Source organism: Cornus florida, unplaced genomic scaffold, assembly GCF_030987335.1.
Source record: "Cornus florida cultivar Cherokee Brave unplaced genomic scaffold, ASM3098733v1 CherokeeBrave_3.0.0_Hap2_Chr07, whole genome shotgun sequence".
Taxonomy (NCBI): Eukaryota; Viridiplantae; Streptophyta; class Magnoliopsida; order Cornales; family Cornaceae; genus Cornus; species Cornus florida.
The window spans coordinates 20,327,716-20,338,636 of NW_026775577.1; the positions used below are offsets into that span (position 1 = coordinate 20,327,716).

Genomic DNA, 10,921 nt, shown 5'->3' on the forward strand with positions numbered 1-10,921 from the left:
CTTGACCCACTCTTATTTTTACAGGTGTTCGTTAGTTCCAGTCTTAGAGCTGGATCGTGCTGAGCAGATACAGTCATTCACTTCACCAATGCCGTAGGATTTTGTTTCATGTTTTAGGCTTTGGTTTTATTTCCAGTCATTTGAGTTCAGTGGGATATTTTAGGGGTCCATTAATGGATTCCCGAGTTGTATAATTTGGAGAACGATTTGTATTCGTGGAGGATCAGTTGTAACAGAATAGTTTTATTTATCAATGGAAATATTTTTTCAGAGGTTTCAATTATTGGATTGTCATTTTAGTTTTCATTTCAACAAATTTTATTTATCTCTTTTGGTTTTAATTGTATTCTGTGTTCGATTATTGCTAATTAGTTTGATATCCTCGGATAATCGGGCGTGGGCCTGGCTAACCCGCATCCGGAGATCCGGGGGTATCATAGAATCTCCTCCTGAAACTAGGTTTGTAGAATTCTGAATAATCTTATTAAAGTAGCAAACTGATAGATATATATATATATATATATTTACAAAGCAGGTTATTCATGCCCACTCTCCCACTACCTCCTACTTTTACTCACCATAACTACAACTGACCTACTAATTCCAACACCACAACTGACAACTAACATATATACAAACAATCAACCAAAATACTTATGTAATTAACAAATTAATAACCCATATCATTCCTCCCTCCTCTGTTTCGCCTTGTCCGCAAGGGGAAAATCAGGATATCACTGAATGAATTTGTAGTACGGCTCCCATGTAGCATCTTCTGATGGTGTGCCTTTCCATTGAACCAAAATCTCGGTATCAGCTGCATTCTCTCGCTTAACCATTCGTCGAGAGTGAAGAAAATAAATAAAATATACAAATACAAAGAAGACAGAGAAAAATAAATAAAATATAGAAATATGATTATTATATATAGAAATAGGGGATATAATAGAAATAGGAGATAGAAATATGAATATAATGAGTATTATACATAGAAAATATGTGTATTATATGGAGAGAATTTATAGAAAGAAAATTAATTAAATAAAATTATTATATATATATATATTATATATATAGAAATGGGGGGAAAATGAGTAAATGGTAGTTTGGGTACTCCAAAAAGGCATTGTTGGTATAAAAGACCCATTTTTTGTCACATGACTTGCAAATATCCATTGTGGGAGTTATTTGCACAATTTTTAATTTTGAAATTACAGGGATAGTTTTTAAACATCATGAGTGTTATTTGCACATTTTAAAAAACAGATGAGTTTTTTTTGCACTTCACGTGTAGAAAATGTATTAGGGTTTAAATGCACTAGTTTACATTAATCAACTTATCCGTCAATTCTGATTTGACTCAGACAAATTACATTGAGACCCACTTAAAATATGTTAAATCTTAATGTTTTGTTTTTAGACTTTGACACGTACTAATTGATCCATTTATCTTCATTTTTTGTCTGAATAGATATAGAGAGAGGAGGGTGAGAAACAGAGATTATTTGGATGTATGAGTTTTGTCTTTGACACGTACTAATTGATCCATTTATCTTCATTTTTTGTCTGAATAGATATAGAGAGAGGAGGGTGAGAAACGGAGATTGATTTGGATGTATGAGTTTTGTCATAATATTATATAGGGGTATTTTTGCTATTTATGGTGGCGGCGGCGGCTGTGTGGCGACGTATTTGCAGGCACCGGCAGTGCTTGTGTGGGACTGTGGATGTGGAAGAATTGTCGCCTCCCTTTCAATCTGTGAGTTATTTTAGTGAATTTAATTTGACCAGTCCCACACAATTAGTAAACAAATTATGTGCCCGTACATAATTTAATTTTACTTAAGTTCTTATAGAAAACAAATTGGATTTTTTTTTTTTTTGTTTGAACATGGTTAAACTCAACTTATAAACACTAAATTTAGTAAAGTGATATGCATTCATGAATACAGATTTTTACTTATATGAGTTAAGGTTATTGAACATGAATTCAAACTAGATTCGAACAAGATAATAAAATTGAGGTTGGCTTTTTTTGTCAAATGAGTTGAGGCAAGTTGAGTTGTTATTTTTAAAAATAATTAGTCAACTCAAATTTAACTTTTTGACCTCGTCATGATCTTGAATTAAGTCTAAACTGAACTTACAAACGTACAAATCGGAATCCATACATACAAGTTGGTTCATTCTCGGCCTAGAAATATTTTTTTACAAAAGTATATTGAGTCATGAATCAAGTATCAAAGTTAGAAAGGTAAAAGTACAAAAGAGATCCTCATCGTACTTTGAAGAACATTTCATATATCCAATACAAGTGACAGCCCTACCCAATAGAAGCCAACACGCGAAGTGACAAATTTGATATTTTTATTTCTACAGAAAAGTAAAAATGCCTAAGTCAGAGCTATATTGAAGCCGTTGGAAAGTTCAAGCAAAAATCAACCTACGCAAACTTTTGAAAGTAAATCTTAATGAATAATAACATCCCCAAAGTTCAATAATTTGAAGCATTTTATATGAGTAATGAAAACCATAAAATACGAAACATGAAGTTGGCAACGACTAAAGCCACTCAATACATCAGTTTGAGAATCAGAGACAAGCACATAAACCCTAGAATTACATTTGAGAGAAAAGCTCTGATTTGTGAAAGAAGTTAAAGAGGGAATAAGAAGAAGGAAGAAAAACCTGAGGATCAAGATTGCCCACGTAGGCAGTGGCGTCTTTTTGAGCCAGATTATATGTATAGGATGATATTGTTAACATTCATATCAGCAATAGCATTGGCATGACAAATCTTGACTCAAAGGATGGCTAAGAAAGAAGGATAAAGAAGCACAAAGGGAATCCAAAATTTACATGCAACAAAGTCAAATACTAACACTAACATGAAAACAAATCAAAGAAGTTGTCTTGTCCCTCTTTCAAAGCATTAAGTACCCTCCAATGGAAGCTCTGGAATGAATTTCACGGTATCACATCATCCCTCAAACTCAAAATTCAGGCAAAGTGAATCACTCTAGTTGCAGAAGGACTGGTTTTCACCAGAAGAATCAGCAGCTGCCAAACCAAGATCCTCCTACTGTCTCTTCCAAGCATCCACAAGGTTAGAAGGGAACCCCTTCGTACTCTGAATCAACCCTTCGGCCTTCTTCCTTTTCAGTTTCTTCACCAACCCTTTTGCATCCTTCCACTTGGTTTTCACCAGAAGAATCAGCAGCAGCCAAACCGAGATCCTCCACGAGTCTCTTCCAAGCATTCAAACGGTTAGAAGGGAACTTCTTCTTCATAGTCCGAATCAAATCTTCGGCCTCCTTCCTTTTAGATTTCTTCACCAACCCTTGCACTAAAGGCTTCAACGTATTGAAATCGGGAACCTTATGAAACTTCACACTGTCCTTAAACACCTCATACCCCTTCTCATGATTCCCATTCTTGCACAAATAATATATCAAAATCCTAAAGGTCGAAACATTCGGATGACACCCATTTCCCTTCATTCCTTGGTAAACCTTCTCAGCTTCTTCCAACTTCCCATGCTTATAATAACAAGTCATCAAATAATTGTAAGTAATGGTGTCTGGTTTTAACCCTGCATTGCTTATATCCTCAATCAAACCCTTCACAGTCTCCGGCTCTCCACCGTGGACATGCATTATCCGAACATTGTATGCCGCGATATCAGGCGAACACCCTTTTTCCATCATCTCATCCCAAATTCTCTCAGCCTCATCACTCTTCCCCTCCTTATACAGAGAATGCAATATTGTTGTGAACGTGATTGCTGTAATTTCGATTCCTTTCTCTTCCATTTCTCTCATTCTCGAAATTGCCAAATCAGTCGAACCCGAATGGCAGTAAGACTTGACCAATATACCATAAGAGACTTTATCAGGTGAAAATCCGAACTTTTGAGGCATTTCCTCGAACAGTTGGGGTACTTGATCGAATAGCTTCGATTGGTTACACGCCGCAAGAAGAGCATTGAATGAGGTCGTAGTTCTGGGTGTGCCCAGTTCCTCCATTTGGTTGTATGTTTTGAGGGAGTGATCGAACATGCCGGCAATGCCGTACGATCGAATGAGGGTGGAGAGGTAGGGTTCTTGGGTGATTTTGGGGTCATTTTTGTGGGACTCGATTAGGGTTTCGATGTCGGAGAATCGGTGAGACTTCGCAAGGCGCTTAACGGTGAATTCCTGAATGAAGCGAGTGGAGAGAGGAGAGGTGTAGTGGCGGGAGACAGAGGAATAGATCTCGAGGGCTTTGTCTGGGTCGAATTCGGTTTTGAGTTTTGCTATGGCCTTGGAGATGGAGATTGCGGCGGCGTCAGTTGCAGTGGCGGCGTCAGTGGCAGCGGCCGCAGTTGTTGAGAGGTGGCGGACGTGGCGAATAGCGAGCGAAGAAGACATTTATAGGGTTTTGGGTTTTAGGTTTGGACTGGTTTTCAGGTTTTTTGGGATGAAAGTGAAATGAAAACAGCTGTGTCGGTGGGTAGAATAATGGGTGAAAAATGTAAAACAAAAAAAAAAAAAAAACATTCTCTAATTTCAAAAACTCGTAATTTTAAAATTGTCCAAGTAAAAATTCTTGTTAAAGGATGGATAAAATATACTAAGATGCCACCAAATATTTATATTAAAAATTTGCTTGAAGTTGAAATTATCCAAAAACAAAAAAAAAAAAACAAAACAAAACAACTCCATACCGCATCATATTAGATAATTAAGCGCAAGTAGAACCCCTACTTCCCAAACACAACCAACACACATACCATCGAAGCAATCTCTCAACCTTCTTCGTACACATTATACACCTGCACAATCACATGGGTCTTTCCTCTACCGCTTCCTCCGTTGCTTCTTGCCAACACGTTGACGGTGAATATTGTTATGTTCACAACTTTTCTCGATATCAACTGCATTCCTTCGCTTAACCATTCGTCTAGCCAGAAATTCCGAATAATCTCATTAAAAATTTGCTAGAAGTTGAAATTACCCAAAAAAAAAAAAAAAAAAAAAAAAAAAAAAAAAAACAAAACAACTCCAAATGGCATCATATTGGGTAATTAAGCACAAATAGAACCCCTATTTCCCAAACACACAACCAACACACACATACGATTGAAGCAATCTCTCAACCTACTTCGTACACATTATACACCTGCATAAACACATGGGTCTTTCCTCTACCGCTTCCTCCGTTACTTCTCGCCAGCACGTTGGTAGTGAATATTGTTATGTTCACAATTTTTCTTAGTATCAGCTGCATTCCCTCGCTTAACCATTCGTCTAGCCAGATATTCCGAATGATCTCATTAAAAATTTGCTAGAAGTTGAAATTGTTAGAAATTTATCTATTTAATGTGGCCTTTACATTATTATACATATGATATATTAGATACTTCCATGAAGAGGGTTTTAAGATATTAATTGGAAGGTGATCCAATATTAAGTGCACCTATATGAAAAACCAAAAGTGTAAAGATAGATACACTTCTAACGTGATTTGAGTTACATATGTCCTCTTTGATAAACTAAGTGATTAATACTTCACTAATGGAATTGGAGTTAGTGGTCACTTAATGAAGAGTTAAGTGATAATTTAGTAACTCTTGAAGTTATTGTTCTCACTTAATGAATAAGTAATGAAGAGTTAAAGTTAATAAAGAGTTAATGAAGTCTCTTGTAACTCTTGATTTTCTTATGTAAACTTTAAAGTCTTTGATGGGAAGACTAAAACTAATGTTATATATAAAGGTCCCAAACCATACTCTCTTATGACGTGGTTTGTGAAATGAAACACCACAATTAGTACCCATTAACTATAGAGAGAGAAGTGGTTTGAAGATCTTATAATTTTACATTGGTTATTCAGAATAGACGGAACCTAACTTTTTGCTCAGTTTAAAGTTTAGTCAACATCAATAACTAAAGTTCAAAATCTCTTACTCATAATGGATCAAAGTAAGATATGTACCACTTCTAAATTTTATAACTCATGGTGTTTTTGTGCATCAAAGTTGGATCCTAATGGGCTAATTATTGTTAAAGTATTTATTATGTCTAACAAGTATCAGAGACATGGTTCTTAATTTTGATGCATGAAACTTATATGAATTTCTTAAGTATCTTTATAGATTATTGAAGATGCAAGGAATTCATTTCTCTTTTCTCTCTCTAGAATTCTTACACTTCAACAGAATCAATCCCCTCCTCTATCCATCACTTCTCATACTTATAAATACTTACAAATACTCATGGACTGCTAGATCTGGGTCCGTTCCTCTGTGGGTTTTGGTCATCTTTGATGGGCTATTCCCGTTCGGCCCATATGGCAGTATTTCTCTATGGGCTGGACCCAGCTGCTCGGATCGGATGCCATGTTCGTGGGTCATATCCGGCCCATGTCACTTCTGGCTTCCTCAACTGCCCCCATAATTACTCCCTATTTAATAAGGGGGTAATTATCAAAGGCGTCTCATCATGACGTTGACGGCTCGAGAAACTCTTATGGGGGAATGGGCGGTCGGATCCGGAATCAATGTTCCGGGGTTCGATAAACTTCTCGCCTCCCTGACGCTTCGGCCCTCGGGTCCACTTCGTCTTTATAAGGCTCTAGAATGCCACTTCATGCCTTTTTACCGTCTCCATCATCAGTCAAATCTCTCACTCATCTTTTTAGAACAGTGCTAAATTTCATCCGGTGAAATTCTTCAAGAGTCATTCTTCCAGCGATCTTGCAGTGCTCTTTGCTGCTTTCTACCCCAGAGGTTAGTCTTGTTCCTTTTTACTTTCGGTAAACTTCTTTTTACTCTTTTAGATCCTTCAATCGCTTTCACCATGGTCGTAGATCTAGATGTTCTTCGTATGAGACTTAGACTTCCTGACAACATCCAAGTTATGGTTTGCCCTAGAGATGTTAATATTATGACCGGTGCCGGCCTTCTTCCCGGCGAGGTTTTATTTACTAACCTTCAACTGAATGTCGTTAGGTTCCCTCTGCATCCCTTCTTTAACTATGTTTTCAATAGACTGGGGATATCCCCTCTGCAGGTAAACCCAAATTTCCTTAGAATCATATCCGTTATGTTACTACTGATTCGTGACAGAGGTCTGGATCTTGACCTCATAGATCTTCTTCTTTGCTATAAGGTCAGTAAGATCCGAACTGAAGAGCCATTCTACCACCTTTACCCGTTCGACAAGATGTCCATATGTACGGATACAATCAAATCTGAAAAGGGTTGGAGGGATAACGTTGTGAGTGTTAGTGGGGCCTGGTCTTCGCTGGCTGCAGAGGATTACCCAATCCCGAGCGCCTTTGGCGTCTGTTCTGTCTCCTCGTATAAGAAATTCAAATCTCATAAAAATGATTGTCCCTGCGAAACATGTGTTCCTCACTTTTGTACTTTCTTATGTCGCTCCTTAGGCATACTTTGTGATGACTTGAGCTATAGTGTTTGCAGGGATAGGAGTAATTACTTGAAGAAATAAGTTCTGAACGATATTCCTTCTTGCTCAGACCTCCTCACTTCAGACAACCTTTTAGCGCTCTCATCCCTTGGCTATACAATGAGTAGGCTTCAGATTCCTTCCTTTGGTAGGAGGAAAAATCCTCCCCCAGCCACTACTGCTGCTGGAGCAACCTCCTCTCCCGCATCAGCCTCTTCTTCAGCTACCATCTCTGACACTATCCCGAGTGTGGTGGCTATTGATCATGTTGTTAGCACCCCTGCTACCAACCCGAGCACATCTCCACAGATCACTACTACCTCTGCTGCTGCTGGGGGTGTTCGGGATAAAGAGCGAGGCAAAAGACCTCATCCTGACGGTGGAGTCAACCCTGAGGAGGAATCTCTTACAAGGAGGACCCGAGTTTCTGGGCCGAGCGCTCTCTTGCATCGCCAAGTCAGAGCTCCTGCCCCCTCCGGGCCTGTTGCAGCTGCTGCCTCTGCTTCTGCTTCAGATTATGCCTCTGCTTCTACTCCTGTTTTACCACCATGGGCTCCTCGATACACCCGAACGGATGGGACGTTCGTGACGCCGAACGAGACCATGTTCAAGGATGGCTAGACCGCCATGGCGTACTATAGGAGCATGTGGACTCCAAAAGACCTTGAGGCAGCGAAGGGTCTGTCATAAAAGGATGTGTTCAGCTGCTTTCCCCAATCTGCCATGGAGGTGACTTTTATTTTTTAACTCATGAATCTTCTCATAATATTTGTTCTTGTCTTTATCCGACCATGCGATCGGTTTAACCAGTATTCATACATATCTATGCAGACTTTGTTTGGTATGATGGCTATGCAGAAACAGGTGGAAATGGGGAACGCCAGGGCCCGTAAATTCTCTGATAGCCTGGATGTGGCTAATAAGGAAAACGATATTATTGCCAACCAAAACACCGAGATATTGGCTCGGCTTGAGAAAGCTGAAAAAGAGAGAGATGCTCTGAAGAAGGAAACCGACTCTCTCCAGGATGAAAAAGATGCCCTTCAGCTTGAGAAGAGTGTCTGACAGACTGAGCGCGATTCAGTTAGAAATGAAAAGGCAAAGCTCCAGCGCCTTCTGGCTGACGAGCAGTCTGCTCGGATGGCATTTGAGAAAAGAGCTCTGGACGAGCGCAACGCTCTGATTGACACCATTAGCAGAGTGAATGGTGGCATGTTGGCTCTTCATGCTCGGTTTTCAAGAGTTGGAGCTCTTAGATATGCTCAGGGATTCCGAGATGGTTTCTCCGACCGAGTTCCGGCTGAGGGCCAGACCAGTTCAACTCCAGATGAAATTGATAAGGATCTAGGGATTGACCCTCTGGGGGTCTATGTCGACCCAGAATCCACCGAAGCCGAGCACATATTTGATGAGTGCCAGGAGATTGCTTCCTCCAGGATCACTACAGCTCCTTCTACCATTCAGCCTCTAATCGCTCTTCCTTCGTCAACTGTGGTATCTCCTATAGTCACTGCTGACGTTGGGCCTCAGCAGAACGACTCTGTTATTCATCTCGATTCCCCACCTCGTGAGGGTGAGATGGCTAATGGGAACAAGGAGGTGGGTCAGCACAACCAGGAGGCTGTCGGTACTGAGGCAGCTAGCTAGGGCTCTTCCAGATACCTCGATTTCATACTCTTTTGTAGTTATGTGATTTGAATACTTCACTTTTTGGAACCTCAATGCTTATTATGAATGAGATGATAAAACTTTTTTTTTTTTTTTTTTTTTTTTTTTTTTTTTTTTTTTTTTTTTTTTGCTATGCTCTGTTCAAACCCACTTTCAATATTTTTTCATATTGACTTTGTCGTGTTCGTGAATGCCTGGTGTTCAGCTTGAATGCCACTTGCCACTTGGCTTTGCTTTAGCAAGTGTCTGGCATTCGGCTCATGGTGCCAGCTGCCACTTATCTTGCTTAAGTGCCTGGCGCTCAGCTAGAATGCCACTTGCCACTTGCCACTTGGCTTTTCATTTTTTAGCAAGTGTCTGGTGTTCGGCTTATGGTGCCAGCTGCCACTTATCTTGCTTAAGTGTCTGGCGCTCGGCTAGAATGCCACTTGCCACTTGGCTTTTTATTTTTTAGCAAGTGTCTGGCGTTCGGCTTATGGTGCCAGCTACCACTTATCTTGCTTAAGTGCCTGGCGCTCGGCTAGAATGCCACTTGCCACTTGGCTTTTCATTTTTTAGCAAGTGTTTGGCGTTCGGCTTATGGTGCCAGCTGCCACTTATCTTGCTTAAGTGCCTGGCACTCGGCTAGAATGCCACTTGCCACTTGGCTTTTCATTTTTTAGCAAGTGTCTGGCGTTCGGCTTATGGTGCCAGCTGCCACTTATCTTGCTTAAGTGCCTGGCGCTCGGCTAGAATGCCACTTGCCACTTGGCTTTTCATTTTTTCATCCTTTTTTTTTTAACCCCTTGAAAAGGAAAGCTATTTTTATAAATCTTAGGAATTTGCACGTTTATACGTATTTGATTGAAAACAAACAACATCCGATAAAACTGAAACTTAGCTTTTATTGATAGTACTTCTTCAGAGACGTAGCATTCCAGGGCTTGTTGACCAACCTTCCCGCCATGGTTTCCAATGTATATGCCCCCTTCCCTATGACTTCTGCAATTCTATATGGGCCTTCCCAGGGTGGCATCATTTTTTTGACTATCCCCACCTTTCTTTTCAGAACCAGATCGCCAAGGGCAAAATCTCTGTGTTTCACTCTTTTGTTGTGACTATTCGCCAATACTTGCTGGTATGATGCAAGCCTTATTGCTGCAGCGTCCCTCTTTTCGTCTATCATATCGAGTTTCAATCTTAACATTCTGTCGTTCTGACTTCGACTCCATGCTAAGCTTCTGATAGTTGGGACCAAGTGCTCAACCGGTATAACCGCCTCGATACCATACGCCATTGCAAACGGGCTCTCCCCAGTCGGCCGCCTTGGGGTGGTTCTGTAAGCCCATAGGACGTTCGGGAGCTCATCGAACCACTTCCCTTTATGGTCCTCCAGCTTCTTCTTAATGCAGGCGAAAATTGTTCTGTTTGTAATTTCTGCTTGTCCATTGGCCTGGGGATGACTTACTGCAGCCAACTTCTGATTAATTCCATACTCCTCCAGCAACTCTCTTACTTGCTTGCTGTCGAGGTTCATGCCATTATCCATGACTATTGACCTTGGAACGCCGAAACGGCAGATAATATGGCTCCAGATAAATTGTCTCACATGAGTCTGAGTCACGCTTGGATATGGTTCTGCTTCCACCCACTTAGTAAAGTAATCCGTGGCCAGTAGCACATACTTGCTCTGAGCTCTTGCAGTTGGCAGAGGACTGACCACATCCATCCCCCATTGCGCGAAAGGCCATGGTGAGGCCATTACGTGCAATTCCTCGGGTGGTTGGTGGATCAATGGTCCATACCGTTGGCATTTATCGCAC

General features: G+C 40.4%; 1 protein-coding gene across 1 annotated transcript; it reads right to left on the bottom strand.

Annotated features, from left to right (window-relative positions):
* Positions 1-2,811: 2,811 nt before the first annotated feature.
* Positions 2,812-5,192, bottom strand: LOC132266736 (small ribosomal subunit protein mL103 (rPPR7)-like). The gene has a single exon (XM_059767725.1). It carries the CDS (start codon positions 4,407-4,409, stop codon positions 3,108-3,110), a length of 1,302 nt encoding a protein of 433 aa, XP_059623708.1. The 5' UTR covers positions 4,410-5,192; the 3' UTR covers positions 2,812-3,107.
* Between the last annotated feature and the right edge of the window lie 5,729 nt (positions 5,193-10,921).

Excerpts from the sequence above, each read along its gene's own strand:
- LOC132266736 (XM_059767725.1), bottom strand. The coding sequence starts at position 4,409 with ATGTCTTCTTCGCTCGCTATTCGCCACGTCCGCCACCTCTCAACAACT.